The following is a 25,426-nucleotide window of genomic DNA, read 5'->3' as shown; positions in this document are numbered from 1 at the left end:
TGCTTGGTGTATTCGAAAGGCCAAAAGGCATCACCATCCACTCATAAAGCCCCTCTTTAGTCTTGAACGCAGTTTTCCATTCATCTCCTGGTCGTATACGAATTTGGTGATATCCACTCCTCAAGTCAATCTTCGAAAAAATCTTAGCCCCAGATAGCATATCAAACATGTCACCTATTCGGGGAATAGGAAACCGATATTTGACCGTGATCTTGTTTATTGCCCGGCTATCCATGCACATTCGCCAACTCCCATCTTTCTTCGGTACAAGTAGGGCCGGTACTGTGCATGGACTCATACTCTCACGCAAGTGTCCCTTCCGAATTAACCCCTCTACTTGCTCTTGCAAAATAGCATTCTCCTTTGGGCTCATTCGATAATGTGGCAAGTTCGGGAGACTTGCTCCCGGCACTAAGTCAATATAGTGCTGGATATCTCTCATGGGCGGCAGTCCTTCGGGTATCTCTTTAGGCATGATGTCTTGGAATTCTTCTAACATCGGCTGCATTATCTCGGAAACTTCTTGTGAGACGGAGCCCGGGGTTCCCTCGGTCACCAATGCTATGATGTCTCGGGCCTCCTTAACTTCTTCTATAAAGTCTGATCCAGTGGATAGGAGGACCGGCTTTCCCTTGGACTGAGTAGAATTTTCGACTTCTTGTAAGGGTCGAAATGTTATCTTTCGACCATCCCAAAAGATAGTGTAGACATTGGCTCTTCCTTGCTGCTGGGCATCCACATCAAACTGCCACAGTCTTCCCAGGATTAAGTGGCATGCATCCATCTCCACAACATCACACAAAATAGAATTCGAGTAATGCTTACCGATCGAAAATGTGAAACGACATCTCTCGGTTACTAGTGTCTCGGTTCCCCGCTTGATCCATCCGATCTTATATGGAGCAGGGTGCTTCTCAGTTTTCAAACCCAACTTCGAAACCATCTCCTTAGACACTACGTTCTCCCCACTACCACTATCAATAATCACATCACATACCCTCTAGTTGACTGTGCAGCGAGTACGAAAAATCTTGTGCCTTAGAGATTGATCCTCTTGCCTCGGGGTCAAGAGTAAACGTTGAATTACTAAGGATCGGGAAAGTGGGATTCCCTCATCAGCGTCAGCCAACTCCTCTTCCTCATACTCAGGTGTATCAATATCTCCATTCTCGGACCCTTCCTCTGGCTCGGGTTCGATCAAGTTTACCATCTACCTTCGGGGACAATGATGCGACCTATGTCCCGGTTGGTTGCATTTGAAACACTTGTCTAGACCGGGCCATGCATATGGATTGTTGGCTGGTTGTCTCGGGGTGCTTGAACTGCTACTGGCTCCTTTTCCCGTGGAAGTCACTAGTTGACTTGGTGCGACTGTCGGGACTAGAGGTTGTTTTCCCCGACCCTGTGTTGGTTTTGTCGAATCGCTCGAGTTTCACTCCCAGGTTGGTGCTTTAGGCCTCTCCAGTTGCTTCTCTGCTCGAGTTGCCAAACTAACTGCCTCGTTCAAAGTAAAGACAGGATGCATAGAAACCTTATCTTGTATTGCCACACGCAGTCCACCAATAAACCTTGCAACTTGTTGATCCTCTGTCTCCATGAGATCATTCCGAGCAGATAGGCGAAAGAAATCATCAACATACGCCTGGATGGTCCGACCTCCTTGTCGACACTCTTGGTATTATTGGAATAGCCGTTGCTCAAAGTCCAATGGTAAAAACTGTGCTTTGAGTAGCCGCTTCATCTTCAACCATGAAGTTACAGGTCCCTTCCCTTGTCGGGCTCGGGAAATTTGTAAATTTTCCCACCAAGCAGAAGCTCCTCCCTTGAACTTGTATGCCACTAATTTCACATTGCAATCCTCGCGAATACTCATATAATCAAAGAACCTCTCTACGTCCATCACCCAATCTAAGAAATCTTCGATTTGAAGATGCCCGTTGAATGATGGGAGATCAATCTTTATTCGGTATTCGTGGGATTCCTCCGTACCATGATCTTGACGTCTGGGTTGCTCTCCATAAGCATCCCGGTAGCCAACGCCTTCATAGACATTCCTCATATGGCCAGCTCCACCGCGCTGATAACCTCTGAAGCCTGCGCCACCACGACCGACTCCTCTATGTAATCCTCCCCTTCGATCTACCCCAATGTCCCGTCCGAATACTCCTTCAGCGAAGTCTTCATCGTCACTAAGATCGTCATAAGCCGGTGGTCAGTTTATGGGTGCAGGTCGTTGGTGAGGAATAGGCCTCACTCGGATCCCATCGTCATCATGGGCATCATTGTCCCTGTGATTACGATTAGGACGTATGTGCATGCGCTCTATCATCTATTGCATCGTTTGCTGTCGTATCTCCTATTGCATCGTTTGCTGGATTTGCTGGAACTCTTGGAATTCGGCTCTCCAAGGAGCCTCCCTGTCACGAGCAGCGTCGTTAAGGGAATTGTCACCGTTGCGCTGATTGGTCATGATCAGGATAAAACCTGCTCTGATACCAACTGACGTAGCGGAAGACTAAGGTAACTAATCAAAGAGCAGCGTCTTTGATTCTGCAAGGAGAAGCGTTTTCGTCTTCTACCCAAAAAGATAAAACAAGCCCGCAGGCTAAAAGAAAGATAAAACTCCGCAGAGTATTTGAGAGAGAATTCTCTGATTTTATAATAATTCAATTGATTCAGCTTTACATAATAAGCTCGCCTATTTATAGAAGAGAAATCCTTGGAGAAAAAGTAAACCTACTTCTAGTAGAGAAAGTAAATCTAATCTTAGTAGGAAAGTAAACATAATCCTAGTAGGGAAAGTAAACATAATTCTAATAGGAAAAGTAAATATACTCCTAGTAGGAAAAGGATTAAAAGTAAACTATTTATTCTTGAGGGTGGGGACACACATGTCCTACATCAACACTCCTCTTTACACTCCACTACCCTCCTTTCCCACATCATTAGCATCCCCCCGATGAACCATTTTTTTTTTTTTTTGATAAGTAATGATGCATTAAAGAGCGCAGAAAACCATTAGAACCTTTATACTTCCATCCCACATGCTAACCTCCCCAAAGACTATGTATCACCTCTCTGGAGATAGTCTCTATCTTCGTCTCAATCAAATACACTACATCTACTTTCCATTCTTTCAAAAGACCCCTAATGCGCAACCTTTTTTTGAGGGCATTCAACCCTCTCACATTCGATACTACTATATTAAACTTCATGATCCACCAAAGCGACCCTCTCACATTCCTCAATCTCTTCAAGTCCTTTGAGTGCAGGAACACAGGCAGAAACACCTCCCAAGTCCGAATCGTACTGTATTCTAGAAGCTTCAACAGCTTTGAATAAAGCCTCCAAGTCCTCCTTTTTCCCCTCATCAGAAACGCCAATTTTTGGGCAAAATTTGAGGCAGTTTTCAACTACCCAGCTGGATGAAATCGTGTCTGACCCTAAATCCTCCAAACCTACTGTTTCAGCAATTTTGTCCCCATCCATGCCTAAATCAGACTCAAATATCTCCAATTCCGATGTTCGATCCAATCTTTCCTACCCAAGTTGAGTCAACAGACCCAATCTCATTTCCTCCCCCCGACGAGCCTACTGAGCCCACTCCCCCACGGCCATCCCAACCTTCCGGCAAGAGGAACTCCCCCTCAGAAGCTGACGTGTGGCCAAAAACGTACCCTCCCTCTCCGGCGTCTTCTGTTGTTCCGACGACGACGGAAGCGTCTCCGGCACCCTCTGAGGCTTTTCCGGCGTCGGTCCCAGGAGCCCCTTCAACTGCCCAGACTTCGAAGTTGAGGCTTCTAGCGAACCCACCCATGTCTCGTCCCATCTCTGCGGCCCAATCTTCCTCCTCCTATAAGTCAACAAGGTTGTCTCCTTACTGGTAGGCTGGGTCTTCTTCACTTGACTTACGGGCTTCATATCTCTGGTTCTCTCTTCGGCCAGGAAAATACCAGCACCCCATGCAGACGTGCTGCTAATCTCCCTGGGAGTCGCTCCTATCGCTGACCCATTCCCCCCTCCCCCCAATAAAACTCTTACGGCCAAAGACGAACTCGCCGGAGTAGCCATGGGAAGATGCAAGCCTTTCGTGTTTTTCTTAAGGGCCTCCATTGAGGCCACAACTGGAAAGCTAAAAAGACTCGGTCTAGCTTTAAATGGGCTAGAGCCTGAGCCCACGACTCCTTTGAGCTTAAAAATCATTTTCTTCTTGACCTTCAGTCTGCTTGTTCCTCCCGGCCCAACTTTCTTCTTCCCTTTCATTTCTGCCTTCCCCAGTCCATCTAATTTCTTATTTTCCGGCCCAAACCCATTGATCTCCATCTGTTTAAACACCCTATCGATCCTGGTCATCCCCACATCACATTCCCTCTTCAAATGTTTCAACAGTTCCTTCATGTTGAGGAGCTCGATGCCTACCTGCCCAGCATGGTACCCCATCCCCTCCCATCCCTTCATACGATCAGAGACTCACAACGACACCAGCTGTTCCGCCGACCTTGCTGTACCTCTTGCCGGAGCTGAAGACGAGACCTCCACGCAACCTTCGTCCTACGTAACATACAATCCATTCTCTCCTGGATTTTGCACAGACTTCGCCGGCCAGAAAAACTTCGTCGGGACCCCCCCAGAGCCTCCCTGAGCCGTCGCCAAAACTTGGGCCTTCTTCAGACATAATGAATTCTTGCCATAGCTCTGTACCTTCTGTTCCATATGTCCTCGCCGACCCTGAAACTGGCCGAAATTGCCTCCTTCCTAGGATTCCTTCGACTGTAATCTCATTGTTTCCGCATAGCTTCTCTGCTTCTTAACCTCGTTTTCTCCCTTTTCTCCCCTTAGCTCTCTATACTCACTGATCACTCGATATTCCCAGAGAGATGAGTTGGCCGCTTGCATTTCCTTAATGAAACGATCCCACCCAAACCCACAACGTCCTTCAGGAATGATGATCGAGCCACAACTCCTTCCATCAAATTCCTCCACTGTCAAGAAACTTCCATGCCTATTTGAGCACTTTTGGGCAATTATTCTAGGATATCCAGCTCTAGATTGATCCCAAAATACTTCAAAATTGTCCACTGCCACCAAATCATCCACTATACGCACCAACCAAGCTTGTTCATCTTTTTTCAAGAAAATGGACCTTTTGAATCTTTTGCTCCTCTCAAAAATCCTCACCCCTGATGCCCCTACCTTGATCAACACCTCAAACTCCTTGGACTCCACCGTCCACCTCCTCGGCCCAGACATAACACAACCTACAACTAGCACCAACCAACACGCGCGCCCCCACGCGCCGACACAGCTCTCAGCTCACCAACACACAGCTCTCAGCTCTCACCAACCCCTGCAATCTAAATTATTGGGAAAAGAAGCACTTGTTTTAGATATGAATGAATAGGCAAATTATTTACGAGGCTCCCATTAAGTTCCATAGATAGATGTAGAGCTAACCAAGTTTTCTCTTTGATAGGGATATTCAGCTACCATTTTAAGAACCTAGCATCTAGTCTTATCAATGCTTAAATTACCACAAGGCTGAGCATTGCCAGCAGATAATCCACACATGTGAAGTAAATATCCTCAAAAAAGTAATGAATGAGCGTTAACAATTCTGAAGTTCTTACTTTTATGCTCTTTAGTTACAAAACAAATCAACAAACTCTTTCCCTAAGTTACTTTTAATCTTGAAAAACTTGATAACAATTCCTTGCAGTCCTTGAGGTTCGACACCCTCAATATAGCCCTATTCTACAAGGATTCGTACTATTGCGAGTGGTATTTTATTATTGATATATTTTTGCTTTAAAAAGACCACATCAGTAATCTATTTACAATAAAGTCAAAGGGTGGATCTTTTTAACTAGTAAAGAATTAAATAGGGGAACAACAAGAAAGAGGCAATGTGAGGATTCCTCATACAAATATAAGGATGAACCCACAAACTTTCGAAGTTCCAAATAAACTAGTTACTGTTAGTTTAACTTGGCAATCATCTCCACTATTTAATTACCAAATGAAAGAACCAGGAGAATGAAATGAAGTGTTCAGATTTTAAGTTAGCTTTAAATTGTAGTTAGACAAGTGTTAAGACAAAGAGCCAAGAAAGCCAAATTTTGGGGCTATAAAATATTTACCTGAATTATTCCAGCTGCCTCTTCATCTGTCATGTAAAGTGGCCCTGGAACATGGAGTTTAATCACTTCTAATTTCCTACCATTGGCATCAGTAGCACTAGAAAGAACAGAAAAGGCTTCTGCAGATCGTTCATACTGAGGATCATTTTCATCATCGGTCCAAGACAACAAAACCACGCCAGGTTTCACAAAACAGCACATGTTGTCAATGTGACCATTAGTATCATCATCACCTGTTAAACCTTATGTAAATTAGGTTTCAAGAAAGATAGAGAAGGTGACCAAGTTGTCAGTCAGATACGGTATATCATATATATATTTAGCCATAATTAGTTTCTCTAGTTATGGCATGTTTTTGTATTATAGCTATGGTATCTTGTAATTAATAGGTGGGTTTTAGTTACCTTATTTGTTCTCCTATATTGCTATAATTGCTGAGATACAGCCTGTAATTAGCTATACAATTCCTATATAATACGAGCAACCCTCACTTTGAGAGGTATTTAGTACAATTGACATGGTATCAGAGCCAAAATCATCTAAATTAGGGTTGTGATTTGAGCTTTCTGAGTTGGGTCGGGACTGTGCAGTTGCTCTCTTTGGTTGTCGGTAACTTCAGGGGAAGTTGTCGATAATTCTAGTGGGTTCTAAACTGCTATTCGTCAGTTTCTGTTGAGGGTAGCAGCTGTTTCTATTGAGGGTTGGGAATTTCTTACCGGAAACTACTTTTTTGGTGATTAGTGGCTATCGGCAGACTCTTTGGAGGTCTGTGAAGTCTGTGGTGTCGGCATTGTGTTCCTGACGATTTCTGGAGGATTTGGTGCTGTCGGCGTGGTGTTCCTGGCAATTTCTGGAGGATTTGGTGCGGTGAGCGTGGTCGGCGTGGTGTTCCCGGCGATTTGGGCTATTGGCGATTTTTGTCGGCTATTTGGTGTTGTTGGCGATTTCTGTTTGGGTTGCTGACTGGTTTGGTTGCTGTATTGGTGTTGTCAGCGATTTCTGTCTGGGTTACTGATTGGTTTGGGTGCTGGTTTGGGCACTGTTTGGTTTGGGTTGCTATTTGGTTTGGGTTGCTGACTGGTAATTGTGTGGGCTCTTGGGTGCTGTTTGGTGGGCTTGGGCTTGCTGTTCAAAGGATTTGGTTGCTGTTTGGTGGCTGTGGGCTTCTTGGGTGCTGTTTGGTGGGCTTGGGCTTGCTATCCAACGGATCTAGTTGGCCTGTTACTCCTTTATCAGGTTTTATAATTTCTTATTCTATTTTTGATGTCATCCTGTCTTCTAACGAGACTTTTGGGGTTCGTTTTACTGGAAAAAATTATTCTGCTTGGGAATTCCAATTTCAGTTGTTTGTTACGGGAAAAGAGTTGTGAGGACATATTGACAGTAGTGATCTAGCTCCTATGGAGACTAAGGAGTTGGCTAAGTGGAAGGTCAAGGATGCACATGTGATGTCCTGGATCTTAGGATCTGTTGATACTCTTATTGTGCTCAATCTGAGGCCATATAAGACTGCGAAGACCATGTGGGAGTATTTGCTGAAGGTTTATCATCAGGACAATACCGCATGCCATTTTTAGTTGGAATATGAGATTGCTAGTTACACTCAAGACGATCTCTCCATTCCGGAGTATTTTTCTGGTTTTCAGAATTTGTGAGAATAATTTTCTGATATGGTTTGTGCGAAGGTACTTGCTACATCTCTCTCTACTATTCAAGCTGTTCATGAGCAGAGCAAGAGAGATCAATTCTTGATGAAATTGCGCTCTAAATTTGAGGTTACTCACTCAAATTTAATGAACCAGGATCTTTTTCCATCTTTGGATGTTTATTTTGGAGAATTACTTCGCGAGGAGCAGCGACTTCTCATACAGGCTACATTTCAGCAAGATTCCAACTCGAATCCAGTAGCCTATGCAACCTATGGGAAAGGGAAGGGTAAGAATATGTGCAAGGTCCAGTGTTTCAGTTGCAAGGAGTATGGTCATATTGCCGCCAACTGTGAAAAGAAATCTTGCAACTACTGTAAGAAATAGGGCCACTTTATCAAAGAATGACCCACTGGGCCTCAGAATTGTCCAGCTACCGCCTATCAGGCTGCAGTGAACACCTCTTCTGCTCCAGTGATGTCCTCAGCTTCTTCTACGGCCGGATCAGCTGTGCTTACCCCTGAAATGGTCCAGCAGATGATTATGCCAGCCTTTTCCACCTTAGGGCTCCAAGGTAATGGTACTATTTCGTCTAAGTCTTGGCTTATTGATTCTGCTACATCCAATCATATGACCAGATCGTTTGATACTCTTTGCAATGTGCGTCCATATCATGGTTCATCCCATATTCAAGTAACTAATGGGAGTCATTTAGCTATTAATGAAGTAGGAGATATCAATCCTTCTTTCAGAGATATTTATGTATCTCCTGGACTTTCTAATAGTCTTATTTCAGTTGGCCAGTTAGTTGTAAAAAACAGTGATGTCCATTTCTCTCGTGATGGTTGTCTTGTGCAGGATCAGGTGTCGGGGAAGATACTTGCGAAGGGGCCTAAAGTTGGCGGACTATTTCCACTACACTTTTCAATTCCTGTTGTTTATCTTTGGCTTGTATGACAGTTAACACTCTGAACGAAGTATGGCACAAACATTTGGGTCATCTGAGCTCTGTTATTCTGTCTCATATTTTAAATTCTGGTTTGTTAGGCAATAAATAACGTGTTTCTAAAAATTTGTCATTTGACTATTTTGTATGCAAACCTGGTAAGAGTAAGACTCTTTCGTTTTCTTCTCATGGTAGTCATGCTGCAAAATGCTTTGATATTGTGCATAGTGATGTATGGGGCATTTCTCCTGTAATTTCCCATGCTCGATATAAATATTTTGTGACATTCATAGATGATTTCAGTCGGTATACTTGGGTCTATTTTCTTTGGGCCAAATTTGAGGTCCTGTCTGTTTTTCAGACCTTTGTAGTATACATGTCCCATGAGTTTCATGATTTCTTACACTACAAAGGAATTGTCTCTCGGTGCTCTTGCCCTTATACTCCTCAGCAAAATGTGGTGGCAGAACGAAAGAACTGACATCTCTTGGACGTTGTTCGCACCTTACTGCTTGAGTCATCTGTTCCTCCTAAATTCTGGGTTGAGGCATTATCTACTGTAGTTTACTTAATTAATAGATTGCCCTCTCAGGTCTTGAATTTTGATTCTCCTTATTATCGATTGCATCATCAGCATCCTAGCTATCTTAATTTGCATATTTTTGGATGTGTTTGTTTTGTTCATTTACCTCCTCATGAACGTCATAAACTTTCTGCTCAGTCTGTTAAATGTGCCTTTATGGGTTATAGTATTTCTCACAAAGGTTATGTTTGCTATGATCCTTCTTCTAACAAATTTCGTACATCTTGTAATGTTGTTTTCTTTGAGAATCAATGTTTCTTTTCTACACATGTTGAGTCATTGCCTGAGATTAGTATTCTGCCTTGTTTTGATGAATTGCCTTCTCTGCCTAAACGGTTCAAACCTGGAACTGTGTATACTCGACGTCTACCGACTTTGCCCCTTCTCGAGACTGGCCCTTCATCTGAAACTGTTCCGACAACTTCTCCTCAGATTGAGCTGCCATCTGAGACAGTTCCTGAATTTGGTCCTCAACGATCTGCCAAAGTATCACGTCCTCCTAATCGGTATGGTTTTTCCCACACTTCTTTTAATACTACTTTGTCTTCTATTTCCATCCCTACATGCTTTTCCGAAGCAATTAAATATAAATGTTGGCAGAAAGCGATGGATGAGGAACTTTGGGCTCTTCAGGACAATCATACATGGGACGTGATTCCTTGCCCCTCTAATGTTAAAGCCATAGGTTGTAAATGGGTTTACTCGATTAAGCTTCGCTCTGATAAGACTCTGGATCGGTATAAGGCACAATAAGTTGCTCTTGGGAACAGGTAAGAATATGGGGTAGACTATGAGTAGACATTTGCTCCGGTGGCGAAGATGACCATAATGCGTACAATTATTTCTATTGCCGCCTCCCAAGGCTGGCCACTTCACCAGATGGATGTCAAAAATGCTTTTCTTCATGGTGATCTCAAAGAGGATATTTACGTGACTCCTCCTCCGGGTTTGTTTTCTTCTCCATCTGCTGTTGTGTGTAAGTTAAAGCGGGTCTCTCTATAGCTTCAAACAGGCTCCCCGAGCATGGTTTGAAAAATTCAGGTCTACTCTGCTTCACTTCTCCTTTGTCCAAAGCCAATATGACTCATCTTTGTTCCTTTGCAAGACTCCAACTGGGCTCGTTCTTATACTTGTGTATGTGGATGATATTATCATTACTGGCACTGACTCCAATTTGATTGCCCATCTCAAGCGGAATCTTCAGGCTTCTTTTCATATGAAAGACCTTGGTCCTCTTACGTATTTTTTGGGGTTGGAGATGCACACTGATTCTTCAAGTATATTCTTAAATCAACACAAATATACCCAGGACTTGATTAGCCTGGCTGGTCTTCAAGATTCTTCTTCGGTGGATACTCATATGGAGGTTAATGTGAAATATCGAAGTGAGGAGGGTGATCTTCTTTCTGATCCTACTGTGTTCCAACAATTGGTAGGCAGCTTGAACTATTTGACTATTACTCGGCATAATATTTCCTTTGATGTCCAGCAAGTTATCCAGTTTATGCAAACTCCACGCCATCTTCATATAGCTGCTGTTTGCCCTATCATTTGATATCTTCGGGGGTCACCTAGCCGTGGGTTGTTCTTTCCAACCGGCTCTCCTCTTCGCCTTGTTGCTTATAGTGATGCAGATTGGGCTGGATGTCCGGATACTCGGCGGTCTGTCACGGGTTGGTGTATGTTTCTTGGTGATTCTTTTCTAAATCATCTACTAAATCCGAATACCGGGTAATGTTTACTGCTTGTTCTGAGATTGTATGGCTTCATGGGCTTCTGGCTGAGCTTGGTTTTTCTCAATCTAATTCTACTCCTCTTCATGCTGATAATACCAGTGTCATTCAAATAGCTGCTAATCCTGTTTACCATGAACATACGAAGCATATTGAGGTAAACTGTCATTCTATTCAGGAAGCCTTGGACACTCGAGTTATATCTCTTCCTCATGTTTCCACTAATCTCCAGATAGCTGACGTATTCACGAGGGCCATAACACGACAACGTCATCAGTTCCTTGTGGACAAATTCATGCTTCTTGATCGACCAGCATCAATTTGAGGGGGGATGTCAGTTAGATACAGTATATCATATATATATTTAGCCATAATTAGTTTCTCTAGTTATGGCATGTTTTTGTATTATAGCTATAGTATTTTGTAATTAATAGGTGGGTTTTAGTTACCTTATTTGTTCCCCTATATTGTTGTAATCGCTGAGATACAGCCTGTAATTAGCTATGCAATTCCTATATAATACGAGCAACCCTCACTTTGAGAGGTATTCAGTACAATTGACACAAGTGATGTCTAACTGTTTGAATATTTGTATGTAAATGCAAAATATTTCTAGAAGGGTACAAGAATGAGGATATTGAAGGAGGGATTTTATGGCTAGGAAAAACCTTTTGAGAATTCACAAAGATTTTGTTGTTTAGAATAGCAGGAGTATTAAGTTCCTGAAGGGATATGGAGGGCCCAAATCAATCCTCTTCACAAATCCACCTGCATATGTGTTATCAGTGGAAGGCTGGAAGCCCATCTATAAGGAAGTAGCTAGGCAAATCTAACCTCACACCGCCAAGCTTACCACCATCACACCATCACACCATCACTATCACCACCAAAACAAATACACATGGGATGTACACTATATTCTTTTTTCTTTTTTTGGGGAAACTTGAGAAAAACCCCATGAACTTCTACTCGTTTTGACACTACTTTTTTTTTTTTGATAAGTAATAATTAGTCTTATTAAAAGCGTAAAGGCGCTCCAAAGTATACTGGGTGTATACAAAAGGATCACCTAACTAGAAAGGAAAAAGCGAACAAGAAAATCATCATAACTAATGGACACCGGAAAGACATGCACAACAGTCCAAAGGTACAATGTATGAAAGCAAGAGGCTAGCGCCTTTAGTGATCAGCTTCCAAGATTTTCTTTTTATGTTCTCTTCTTCTTTTTCTTCTTCTTAGTCACTCTCTTGTATACTCCTGGTGTACTAAGGTTGCGCCCCTCTGCGCTTTTATTCTATATATCTTTACTTATCAAAAAAAAAAAAAAGTCTTCCAATGACCCCTCTAAGTCCTCAAAACACCTATTATTTATCTCCCTCCATAAACACCAAAAAAAGCAAGTAGGCACCATCTTCTAAACCGCGGCACTCCCCCTCCTCTTCGAAGACCACTACTACCTCTCCAAAGTTTTTTTTTTTTTGATAAGTTACTACCTCTCCAAAGTTTAAAAACTCTCAATTAAGAATATCGAACTTTCAATTATCCCATTCCGTTAGGATTTTCCATTAATTTTTTGTCAAAATGCCCAAAATACTCCATTTTTTATTAAAATATATATATATATAGCAAAGATGTTTTTTCATAAAAATAAAAAATAAAAAGCCTGAATCTTTACAATTTTTTTTATATATATAATAAAAAAAAATATGGCTATTTTTTTAAATTTTGACAAGATTTAATGGAAAATTCTAACGAAATTGAGTAATTGAAAGTTCGATACCCTTAATTGAGAGTTTTTGAACTTCAGAGAGGTACTTTCAAAACGCATGAAAGTTAAGTGAGATTTTGTGAAGTTTTCTCCTTTTTTTTAAATTAATTGACATATCATTAAAAGTGTAAGGCACCCCATGTACACAAGAAATATACAAGAAAAACCACCTAGGTAGTAGAGGCAAAAAGAACAAGAAAATCATAATAACTAAGCACTAAAGGAAAAACATAAGCAATTGTCCAAAGATACAAAGAGCAATAAAATCTAAAAATGAATGACAATGGATGCCACTTAGAGCATCTAGCCAATATTACAAAAGAAGCATATTGTATGCATTCGTGTACATATGATCATAAGAGAAAAGAGAAAGCACACCTTCATACAGGGAACAAGTATCAAGAGCAGAGTTTCATAATAACTAAAAAAAATATATAAGCTATGTAAAGAAGAAAACAATCAGCATATTATTGCATACCGTATAATCCACAAGGCAACCAAATAACCTTCCTGACCCCAAGATATGCCTTGAGTTCATTCTCTATTTGCCCCTTATTTAAATGTGGGTTCCTGTTTTTATTCAAAAGGCACTCCTCTGTGGTAAGGCATGTTCCTAAAGGAAGAAAACAAACGCCGAATAAATGCGAGAGGATACAATTAAATAGGCAGAAGGCAGAAATTTTCAGTAAGGTATTGCAAATGTCTATAACAGGGGAAGGGAGAAAAGCTCTGGCTCGGAATTTTTTCCACATGAACTGCATAGTTATTAGTGTCCCGATGCCTCACTGAGTGATACAATAACTTCTTTAGGGGCAGAGTTTGAGAAAGAATAAATGTTCAAAAAAAAATCAAGATATGAGGCCTTCAACAATATTAAGATAAGGAAAACCTTCCCAGTAAAAGTAAAATTATATATATTTGGTGACTTGAATGTATGTATATTTTCCTTTCTGAACAATCTCCAGCTTAACTATTTGCAAAATATTTCTTCTTTGGTCCAGCAAAGTGAAGAGATATGGGACTCGATGCATATGCACTTCCCTTTGGATTGCTTCCTCATTCTAGAACAGTTTTAGATGGACGAGGATGCAACCATCTCAACAGATAAAGAGGTAGATCAGGTGAGGATCCTTCCAAAGTAAGTTACTTTCACCAAGAAGATTATCAAGTAAACGAATGCAATCCATGCCGTTAGAGATTTCTCTAGTTAAAAAGGTGGTAGTCCAGTAAGTTTCTACATCAAGACAATTTAACTCTAATCATGTCCAAAGTTATAATTGCCCTCAAAGATAATTTTGATTTTGTTTACAGTTATTGAAGCAAGCCAGGATGAGAGTAGTATGGCTAGTACTTCTGGTTTTCCCGCCAAGACAGATACCAAGTGAAAAAGAGAAGTAAAGTTGTTGGCTTGCTCTATCAATTATGTTGCAAAGGGAGGGCAATCACACAGAGTTAAAGGAATGGGGAGGGACATCTGTATGATTAATGAAACCTAAGATTTTATCTTGGAATGTGAGAGGGCTGAATGAGACCTAAGATTTTATCTTGGAATGCAAGAGGGCTGAATGAGTAACTATGATGTTGCTTTATGGAAAAATTAATGATGGATTAGAGATTAGATAGTGATGGATGAACATGTATTTGTTGTACTTGTTGGAAAGGAGCGGGTTTGGAGAGAAGTAGAGAGCATGGATAGCTTTTTGTATTTCTACAATTCGCTATTCAGTTTTAATAAATGGAGCCCCCTTTGGATTCTTTAGTACTAATTCAAGGTTTAAGACAAGGGGATCCGTTATCACCTGTACCTTTTGTAGTGGTTATGGAGGTTCCGAGTAGCATGATATCGAGAACTGTGGATAGGGGTCTTTTAGATGGTTTTATAATGGGCTCAAGAAATGCTGCATGAATGATTGTGTCGCGCTTGGAGAGGTGGATGATATAGAAAGTTTGACCATAATATTTGGGAGTAGGGTGGCTCTGTCACCAAAAAAATATTTGGGTGTTCCTTTGGGAGCGCCATACAAATCAGCTTCTATATGGAATAGTATTGTCGAGAAAATGGAAAGGCAGTTGGCGGGTTGGACGAGACTATATTTGTCGTAAGGAGGGAGGTTGACGATCAAAAGTACTTTGCCCAATTTCCCACATATCATATATCCTTGTTTCCTATTCATTTGGGTGTGGCAAATAGGATTGAGAAACTACAAAGAGATTTTTTATGGGGAATGAGGAGTTTAAATTCCACCTAAATGGTCGACAATTTGTCCTCCTATGCAATATAGTGGGTTGGGGTTTAGAAACTTGATTAAGTTTAATCAAGCTTTGTTGGGTAAATGGCTATGGCAGTATGCTACGGATACAGAGCCGTTAGGTTGTTGAAGCAAAAAAATATGATAGTTTGAACAATGGTTGGTACTTATCAAAAAAAAGTTTGCACAATGGTTGGTGTTCTGAGGTAATGGAGCTTTTCGGTGTTGGGAGTGTGGAAACATATTAGAAGGGGAATGTATCTTTTGTAAGATCTGTACAAAATTGGGAGCTAGATTTGGTGCTTGCGTTTTTTGGTGTGTTATTATATTCCCCTCAAATGGAGACGAGGCGGTGAGGATTGTCTTCGGTGGATTCCTTCAAAGAGAAAGAAATTTGGGGTGAGGTCGTTTTTTTCATGAGTTGTATACTTCGGGGTCTTCTTTTCCTTAAGAGTATTTGAAAAGTTAAAAGTCCCTATGAGAGTGAGTATTTTTGTGTGGACAGTAGCTCTTGGTAAGATTTTGACCTTGGACAATCTGAGAAAGAGAAAAGTAATAGTGGTGGAACGGTGTTGCATATGTAAGAGGAGCAGAGAATCTATTGATTATCTTTTTCTCCATTGCGAAGTGGCAAGAGAATTATGGAATGTGATCTTTACCCTTTTCAGAGTCTAATGGGGTTATGTGAGACATGTTAGATTGTTAGAGAAGTCATGTGGGCAGTCGTTCAGTTCTAGATGTGTGAAGGATAGCCTCATCGTGCTTAATGTGGAGCGTATGGAGAGAACAAAATGCAACATGTTTTGAAGATCGTGCAAGGATGAAGGAAGAATTCAATAACAGCTTGATCAAATCGCTCTTTAATTGGATAGGGGAGTATAACATTTCTCATTTTTCTAACTTTTTTGAATTTGTGGATTTATGTTCTTCTTTTAGCATTTAAGGGGGACTCTCTTTGTATACATCATGATCCTGTGTACTAGGGTTGCACCTTTTTGTGCTTAGAACACTAGCAGTTGCTTCCATAAATCTCATTCTCTTTCCTAAATGTAGGAAAAACTCCTAAAAATCATCTGAAACATAGTGTTAGGGAACACTAAGGGAAGCAAAAGTCTTACCCTAGATTTAGGGTAGCACATTAGTTCCCTTAACATTATTTTAATACAAAAGGGCTTTCTCTTTCCTCTCTCTTTCCTCTAACATTTATTTGAAACAATATTTAAATGGTTTCTCTTTCCTCTTTCTTTCCCCTAGCATTTAATTTAAAGAATATTTAATTGGTATAAAAAAAGGATAGGGAAAGCTATTGTGAAGCTTATTTGAATAGGGAAGCAAGAAGAAGTTTGGTTCCCTACATTTAAGGAAAATCTAAGGAAAGCTGTTGCTAGTACTCTTATCAATGAAATGAGTTATTTATTAAAATAATAATAATTATATTTTGTTTTTGAAATAAGTTACACCTAACTAGCCATTCACTAGATTGTGGTATTTAACCTTCTAAACCTAAGTAGATCGTCTTAAATTTGTAATGGAGCTACAAGGACCACAGGGACCCTATCAATCAAAAGTCTGGAATTCATATTAATATCTGATTAATAGAGTTCTCATAAATCTATACAGTGTAAAAGAACGAAATCCATGGGTTAGAATATCCCATATGGACCAGTGTGCATGTACATTTGTACGAAGGAACTGCCATAAAAAATATTTCTACAAGTTAAATATCCTCTCTTCCTTATTATTAAAGCAAATCTAAATGTACATACTCACATAAGGGTACGCGCTCATAAAGTATAATATCCTCTTTAAATATATAAGTACATTAGTGCAAGGAGGCAACAAGCGCCCAATCAATTTGTCAACATCGATATTAAGGCATCAACTGATTAGTATTTCCTCTTTTGTTTTCTTTTTTTGTAAGTAAATAAATTGTTACCTTCTCCATCAACGTGGATGCTTCCACCTTCCAGAACAATAGAATGTGGAAACCTAGGAATCCTCTCAATCTCCAAGATCTAAAAGAAGCAATAAGGATATTAGCAAATATATACAAAAAAATCCTTGGAAAAAAGATGTAGCCATAAAAATCTAGCGCAGTCCGTATCTTCTACTAAGTTACACTAACCTTCCTTGCAACTAGGCAGTCAAGACTCCAATCCTGGTAGCAACCATCATCAATGCCTAGAAATTTTATGAGTAAATTCATTTAGAGAAGACACCAAGCAAACAGGATCATAGACTTGTCATAAAAAATTAACTAATACATCTAGAGTCACAAACTTCAGGAACTTTTTTGGTACATATAATGAGTACGTTATCTAACCTTCCGACTTACTTTCTGTCTTTGTTTCCTATTCCTATGAGTGTAGCAAAAAGGCTTGAGAAAGTCCAAAGAGATTTCTTGTGGGGAGGGATGGGAGATGAGCCTAAGTTGCACCTTGTAAGCTGGAATCAAGTCTATTGTCCTCTACACTCCAGTGGCCTTGGCATTCGGAAGTTGCATCAGTTTAACCAAGCCCTCTTAGAGAAATGGCTTTGCAGATATGCGAATGAGAGTGAGACTTTTTGGTACAAGATTATCAAAGCTAAGTATAAAGATCAGGAGGGTGGGTGGTGTACTAAGGAGGTTTCGGGCTCTCATGGTGTGGGTCTATGGAAGCATATCTGACAAGATTGGAACTTCTTTGCCAAAGGTATTCGTTTTGAGGTGGGGGTGGGTTCGAAAGTTCGATTCTGGCATGATATTTGGTGTAGGGATCAAACGTTGAAGCATGCCTTCCCTTCCTTGTTCAATATCGCTAGATACAAAGAAGCTTGGGTGAAGGTCAATTTTTCTTGGAGAAATGGGGTTGTCGAGTGAAATGTCATTTTTGTGCGGCCCGTCCAGGATTGGGAGATGGATATAGTCATTGCTTTCTTTGATCGGTTGTACTCTTGTAAGATAACCTTTGACTCTATGGATCGTATTCGATGGTCCTCGTCTAAGAAGGGTAAGTTCGAGGTGAAGTTGTTCTTTAAGGCCTTGTCCAACATCAACCATGAGGCGTTTCCTTGGAAGAGTATCTGGTGTATGAAGGTGCCTTCATGGGTGGCTTTTTTCGGGTAGACTGCGGCCCTCGGCAAAATTCTGAATCTCGATAATTTGCGAAAGAGGAACTTTGTGGTAGTGGAATGGTGTTTTATGTGTAAGAAGAACAGAGAGTCTGTTGATCATCTTCTTCTTCACTGTGAGATTGCAAGAGCTCTTTGGCATACTATCTTTAGTCGGTTCGGGTTACTTTGGGTTATGCCTTGCAGGGTAAGGGACTTGCTCGATTGTTGGTGGACGAGAGGGCGCTCTCGTAGTGCGGTTGTGTGAAAGATGATCCCTCTTTGTCTTATGTGGTGTGTTTGGAGCGAAAGAAATGCTAGATGTTTTGAGAATTCCTCTAGGTCTTTAGAGGAACTTATTCATTTCTTCTTTTTCACTCTTTACTCTTGGACGGCCGCTTGGCTAGCTCCTTTAGTAATTAGTTTTTCTGATTTCCTTTTCCATTTCTCTCCCTCTTAGGCGCTCTCTTTTTATACTTCCCGTGTATATGGGTTGCGCCCCTCTACACTCTTTTTATATCATCATTACTTATCAAAAAAAACATATAATGGATGTTGGTTTCCATTTATTCCCCCAAAAAAAAAAGACAAAGGGAATTAGATAAGTCTTTACACAAGCAGAAATACACCACTTATTCTGCACTACTTAAAAGATTATCAAAGCACCACTCGTGAACAAGCTTCATTAGTTCACATTTGATTCTAGATTTAGTTCCTCAAATCCCAGCAGTTGATCACCCCTTTTTTCTTCCCCTCTTTGGTAGAAGAGATTGAAATAATTTTGCATTAAAAAAAGGACAAATTATTCTGGTAAGAGAATAAAAGGAAAAGGAACAGGAAATAACTTACTCAAATAGTAAGTTTTAGACTATGGGGTTGAATGCAGTATTTTAAAAAACCCTTACCTTTGCTATCAATGTAACAGAACTTTCAACTGCTGAGATTATCATACCCTTAAAAGATCATAATTCTAGAAAAATGGTGCACCATCTTTTTTTGAATATTAAGATACAAAAGCAAAACTAAATATATGATAGACATGAGATTTGACTATTCAATAGTTTACCTCCCCAACTGTTAAAATTCCAATCAATGCCAGCAACCTTCGGCTTTGAGGTACCAGAATTTGACGCGTTCTTGCTAACTACAAACTATTAAAAAAAGCACCATTCCCATTGTCAATTTAAATATGCAACTGAAGATATTACTATTCCAAATGCCAAAATGAGTAGAACAAGGAATCTTACAGTTGGTCCAGTATCACGAAACCAAGAGTCATTCATACTCATCTCAATCAGTCTTATATTTTTTGGCAGCTCACTTCGTGCATTGGGCCACTGAGAATGTAATAAACCCAAATTCCAAACTTAGTTAAGAACCATATTAAGCACAAGTTATAAGACTCTTCATCTCTTATCACTTCTACCAACCTGAGCAGCACTTGCACATACAGTTACAGGCTCAAACTTTGAGATTGCAGATGCTATCCTGGCATATACACTTTGGGCATGCACTGCATTATTTCTCCAGTTATCTGGGCGTTCCTGTAACTCAAAATGAAGCTTGATTGTCATAACCAACTAAGCACGATAGGTTGGATGTCAAAGAGCGCTCTAAAATTTTGTGCATAGAATCAGGAGATATAAAGCTTAGATAGATATAAGTTTTTTTTTTTGATAAGTAATAAGAAGTTTTATTAAAAAGCGTATAGGCGCCCCAAGGTACACTGGGAGTATACAATAGGATCACCTAACTAGAAGGAGAAAAACGAAGAAGAAAATCATCATAACTAATCGAAACAGGAGAGACATGCGCAACGGTCCAAAGATACAAAGTTTGAAAGCAAGAGGCTAAAATGTCTTCCCAAGTCCCCTCCACATCCTCAAAGCACCTATTATTCCTTTCCCTCCATAGACACCAAAAAAAGCACGTAGGCACCATTTTCCACACCGCGGCACTCTCCCTCCTCCCCGAAGACCACCAACAAGCGAGCAAATCCGAAACCCTCTTCGGCATCACCCACGACAACCCAAACCGCCCGAAGAAGGTGCTCCACAAAGTATAAGCTACCTCGCAATGAAGGAGAAGATGATCCACCGTCTCCTCGGACTTCTTGCACATACAACACCTATTTGTCACAATCACCCGTCGCTTTCTAAGATTGTCCAGGGTCAAAATTTTTCCCAAAGCCGCCGACCACACAAAAAAACTCGCCCTCAGAGGAGCTTGGGTACGCCACACACTCTTCCACGGAAATCCTCCCCCAACAGGACTCGCCAAGGCGGCGTACAGGAGCTTGACCTTGAATCGGCCTCTTTTGGAAGAATTCCACCACAACCTATCTTCACACCCTCGCCTCACTTGAGCAGCATGTAACACCTGGAAAAAAGAAGCCAACACCTCCACCTCCCAATCATGCGCTTCTCTAGAAAAGCTCACATTCCACTGGTTTGTGCCTCCCAGCACCTCCAGATGCTCCGCCACTGAAGCATCCTTAGCGCAGGCAATGCTAAATAAACCTGGAAAGGCATGCTTAAGAGCCAAATCACCACACCACAGATCGTGCCAAAAGCGCACCTTAGACCCCTCCCCAACCTGAAATCGAGTAAACCTTTGGAAATTGGCCCACCCCTTCCTGATGTTCTTCCATAACCCCACCCCCAGAGGACCCCCCGGCTCCAAGGAACACCACCCTCCCCAAAGACTACCAAATTTCGCATTCACTACAGCCCTCCACCAAGAATCTCTTTCTAACCCATAACGCCACAACCACTTCCCTAAGAGGGCGCGATTGAAGACCCTAAGGTTCCTGATACCCAAACCTCCCTCCTTCATCGGAGTGCAAACCTTCGCCCACCCCACCAGGTGGAACTTGAACTCATCGCCTAGACCTCCCCATAAAAAGTCCCGCTGCAACTTCTCGATCCTCATTGCAACACTACCTGGAATGGGAAAGAGTGACAAATAGTACGTCGGCAAGTTGACGAGAGTACTCTTGATAAGGGTTATTCTCCCCCCCTTAGACAGATAAGATCTTTTCCACCCGGCCAACCGACGTTCTATCTTCTCAATAACTCCATCCCAAATATGTGTAGCCTTGCAAGAGGCCCCTAGCGGCAAACCAAGGTACCTAACAGGCAATGAAGCAACCCCACACCCCAGAATCTCAGCTAACCTGTCCACTTGGACCACATCCCCGACTGGAATAATCTCCGACTTGGCCAAATTAACTTTTAACCCGGAAGCAGCTTCAAACAACAGAAACACACTCCTCAAATACCGAAGCTGGGCAGGCCTAGCATTACAAAAAATCAAAGTATCGTCCGCAAACAAAAGATGAGACGTAGTAATATGACCGACCTGAAACCCCTCAATAAAACCCCCGTTCACTGCCGCCGAAATCATTCTACTTAGAGCTTCCATAACAAAGACGAACAACAGAGGAGATAAAGGGTCCCCTTGTCTCAAACTCCTGGAGCTGCTGAAGAAACCATTAGGCGAGCCGTTGATCAGGATTGAGAACCGCACCGAAGAAATACAATGTTCAATCCAAGAACACCAAATCCCACCAAAACCACACCTCCTAAGCATGTATAACAAGAAACCCCAATTCACATGGTCATAAGCTTTTTCTAGATCCATTTTGCATATAACCCCTGGTTCCCCAGATCTCAGCCGACTGTCTAGGCATTCATTAGAAATCAAGACAGGATCGAGAATCTGCCTACCTTTAATAAAGGCACTCTGGGATTGAGAAATGACCTTATCCAGCATAACCTTCATTCGATTTGCTAACACCTTTGCTATGATCTTGTACATACCTCCCACAAGACTAATAGGCCGAAAATCTCTGAGATTAGTAGCTCCGGGAATCTTCGGAATTAGCGAAATGAAAGAGGCATTAAGGCTCTTCTCAAACCTCTCCCCAGCATGAAAAGCATAAAACACCTTCATTACATCCTCCCTCACCACCTCCCAACAAACTTGGAAGAATGCCATAGAAAACCCATCAGGACCCGACGCCTTATTGCCATTCATTTTAAACACTACCTTCCTTACCTCCTCTTCTTCGAAATCTCTCTCCAACCATCTAGCCTCCTCCTCCGAAATGGAATCAAAGGAGATACCATCCACCATAGGCCTCCAGTGACATTGCTCCGAAAAAAGTCTTTGATAGAACTCAACCACATGCTCACTAATCTCGGACGGATTTGAAGAGATGCTGTCTCCAATCATGAGAGAATCCATAGAATTGTATCTTCTATTAGAATTAGCTATGGAGTGAAAAAATTTCGTGCATTTGTCTCCTTCCTTTAGCCACATCACCCTGGACTTCTGCCTCCAACTCACCTCCTCCATAAGCATGCAATTCTCTAACTCTCGAGCCACCTCCGCCTTCCTCCTAACTTCCCCTTCCTCCAAAGCCCTACTTTCTTCATTCGCATCCAATAACCGAAGCTCTTCAAGAAGCATCCTCTTATTCCTATCAAGGTTACCAAAAACCTCTTCGTTCCAAATCTTCAAATTCAGCTTTAAGGCCTTTAGCTTGCTCGCAAACACGAAACTTGGCGAACCATGAAACTCATAGGAATCCCACCATTGTTTCACTTGGGCCACAAAACCATCTGCTTTAAGCCACATGTTCTCAAACTTAAACGGCCTCTTCCCTCTTGGCACTTCCCCCATCTCTAGTAAAATTGGGAAGTGATCCGAGCACAGGCGAGAGAGTCTCTTTTGCTTAACCCCTGGACACCGTGCCTCCAACTCCGGAGAAATAAGAAACCGATCAATCCTTGACCATAGGGGGGGATCATTAGAAATAGACCATGTATACAAACCCCCAATCAAGGGAAGATCCATGAGCCCTTGATCCGAAATGAAATCCGAGAATTCCATCATAGACGAGTCTAAATGAGCATCACTTGATCTCTCACTGGGAAAGCGAGTTACATTGAAATCACCCCCAATACACCAAGGCATATCCCACCAACTAATAACACCCGCTAATTCCTCCCATAGCAGCCTCCTGTCCCTATAGAGATTTGGGCCATAAACCCAGCAAAAGCCCAAACAGAAAGATCTCCACTGTTTCTAAAAGAGATTGCCAAGGTGTAAGACCCCACACAAACCTCGACCTTCTCCACCACCCTATTATCCCACATAATTAAAATACCTCCCGAAGCCCCACTAGAATCCAAACAACACCAATCCACATGACTCCTCCCCCATAAGCTACGGACTATACTGCGAGACATCTCCTGAATCTTGGTTTCTTGAAGACAAACAATATCAGCCTTCCAATCCCTAAGCATATTACTCACCCTCAGGCGTTTATCCTTCCTGTTCAGCCCTCTCACATTCCAAGAAAGTATTTTTAACTTCATAATGACACCACCTGCCCCCTCCCCTTCCTATTTCCGCGACTTGAACTCGCCCCTTTAGTATCATAGTTCACAGAACACTCAAATTCCTAATCTCCCTCTTGCCCTTGGCCCCACTACTCGTATTCAAAATCATCTCATTGTTCCGACGTTCCTCTTCCAAGAAGGTCAAAAGCGCAAGCAATTGTAACTTGTGACCCGTGTAAGAGATCCCCACAATGGGATAGATCTCATTAGCACACTGGATTACCCAATCCGAGTATCCCTTCACACCCCCATCATTGGGCCCGTACGACTTCAAGGGAGAAGGCACACTGACCTCACAAAAATCTGTGTCTACAACTCGAGCTTCACCCTCCCTGCCCACCTTCCCAGCAGAGTAATCAGCTATGATCCTAGTGTCCTGCAACAAGCCCAGCCCCTCACAAGCCTCCAGACCTGCCTGAGACCCTTCTCCCTGCGCCCACGGCACCAGCCCATTATCCTCGGTCAGAGCCTGAACCAGAACTCCCTCCCCTCTGACCTGCGACAGCAACTCCGACTGGCTAGGAGGCTCACCAGGCAGAACACGAGACCCCACACTGCCAGCATCCACTCCCGGCGCCACCTCCACTGTTTCTGCGATCTTCACCATCGTCGAGCACTTCTCTTTCAACAACTGGGCCTGACCTGCCGAGCCTTGGACCACCAAACCCTTCAACGACGCACTCTGGGAAGCTCCGGCAAGCACTGAGTTCTTCTTGCCGACAGAATGGGCTTCGGTGCGCTCCACGTGGCTATCCAAGCCTTCGACAGGGCCGCTCTGAACAACCTGTGAACCCTGCCCTGTCACTTCCTGATTCCCACCTGCCGATTCCGAGACCACCAGAGACTTCGCCGGCCCCCTCTGTGTTTCTCCGCCTACCTTCAGACGCTTCCCCTCACCGCTAGGCAACTGTCCTGGCGCAGCCGGCTCTAGATCGGCGATCAGGGCTACCGGTGAGAGCTTCCCCATCACTTCTAGTGTCGAGTTTGCTGATTCTGTGGCCTCCAAGAGCTTCGCCGGTCCACTCTGAATCGCATCATAAGCTGGACCACTCTGGGTCGCACCTGTCGCCGGCCCACCTCCGTCAGAGGGAAATTCCGGCACCTCCACGCCAACCGCCGGGACCTCGACAGGGACAGCCACTACTGCCGGCGACCTCATTTCCGATCGCGAGTCTCCTTCCGGTGACGACGCCCCATCATCTCCGGTCAAGCCCTTTTGCCGATCCATCAGCCCACCCTTCATACTCAACGGGTGGGGACCAATAGATCTCTCACCCTTGGATCCCATATTGCCCCGGCCCTCCTGGCCCAGACCTGAGCCCAACTCAGATTTCCTCTTATAAACTACCACTTTTCTCTTTACCTTAAATTCTCTCGTGGGCCTAACGCCATTCCGGTCAGCCCACTCTTTTCCTTTAACTTCTCTACCCTCACCCCCAGAATGAATTAAACCTAAACCTCTCCCAGGCCTTGGACCGTGACCATCAGTCCACGTCTTCCTCTCCAGCTTTTCACTCACTCCAACAGCCTGGGCTGAACCACCACCCCCTTCAACCTGATGAAGCCCACTTTCCTCCATTCTTAAAAGAGCCCTATCCAACTTGTGAATTCCAACGTCAATTTCTTCTTTCAGCCAATTCAACGTCTCTCTGCATTCCCGTAGCTCAAGACTTACACCAGCATGGAATTGCTTCTGACACTCACCAACCTCTCGTCCCATCAGCGCTTGCACATAGTCATCACACACCGTGGACGCTTTCTCCCGCGTTTGAAAGCTACACGCCATGGAATTGCTTAGATAGATATAAGTTAAGGGCTTAAATCACTAGCAACAAACACCCTATAGCCCACTCCCTTCCCTCTATA

At 42.5% G+C, this 25,426-nt stretch overlaps 1 protein-coding gene across 2 annotated transcripts in view; it reads right to left on the bottom strand.

Moving 5' to 3' along the window:
• EMB1873 (porphyromonas-type peptidyl-arginine deiminase family protein) overlaps positions 1-25,426 on the bottom strand; it is a 53,359-nt gene that overhangs the window by 19,087 nt on the left and 8,846 nt on the right. The window contains exons 2-8 of one of the 2 annotated variants that reach the window (XM_059598462.2): positions 19,583-19,696; positions 19,400-19,489; positions 19,219-19,303; positions 17,188-17,243; positions 16,999-17,077; positions 13,292-13,426; positions 6,138-6,370 (exon numbers count right to left, since the gene is read on the bottom strand). In XM_059598462.2, the coding sequence (XP_059454445.1) occupies positions 6,138-6,370; positions 13,292-13,426; positions 16,999-17,077; positions 17,188-17,243; positions 19,219-19,303; positions 19,400-19,489; positions 19,583-19,696 (792 nt within the window). The remainder of the gene's footprint in view (positions 1-6,137; positions 6,371-13,291; positions 13,427-16,998; positions 17,078-17,187; positions 17,244-19,218; positions 19,304-19,399; positions 19,490-19,582; positions 19,697-25,426) is intronic. The other variant, XM_088518267.1, reaches the window with a different exon arrangement.

Source organism: Corylus avellana, chromosome 7, assembly GCF_965113065.1.
Source record: "Corylus avellana chromosome 7, dhCorAvel1.hap1.2, whole genome shotgun sequence".
NCBI lineage: Eukaryota > Viridiplantae > Streptophyta > Magnoliopsida > Fagales > Betulaceae > Corylus > Corylus avellana.
Note: the sequence above shows the minus strand (reverse complement) of the source record. Positions and strands in the feature narration are given on the sequence as shown.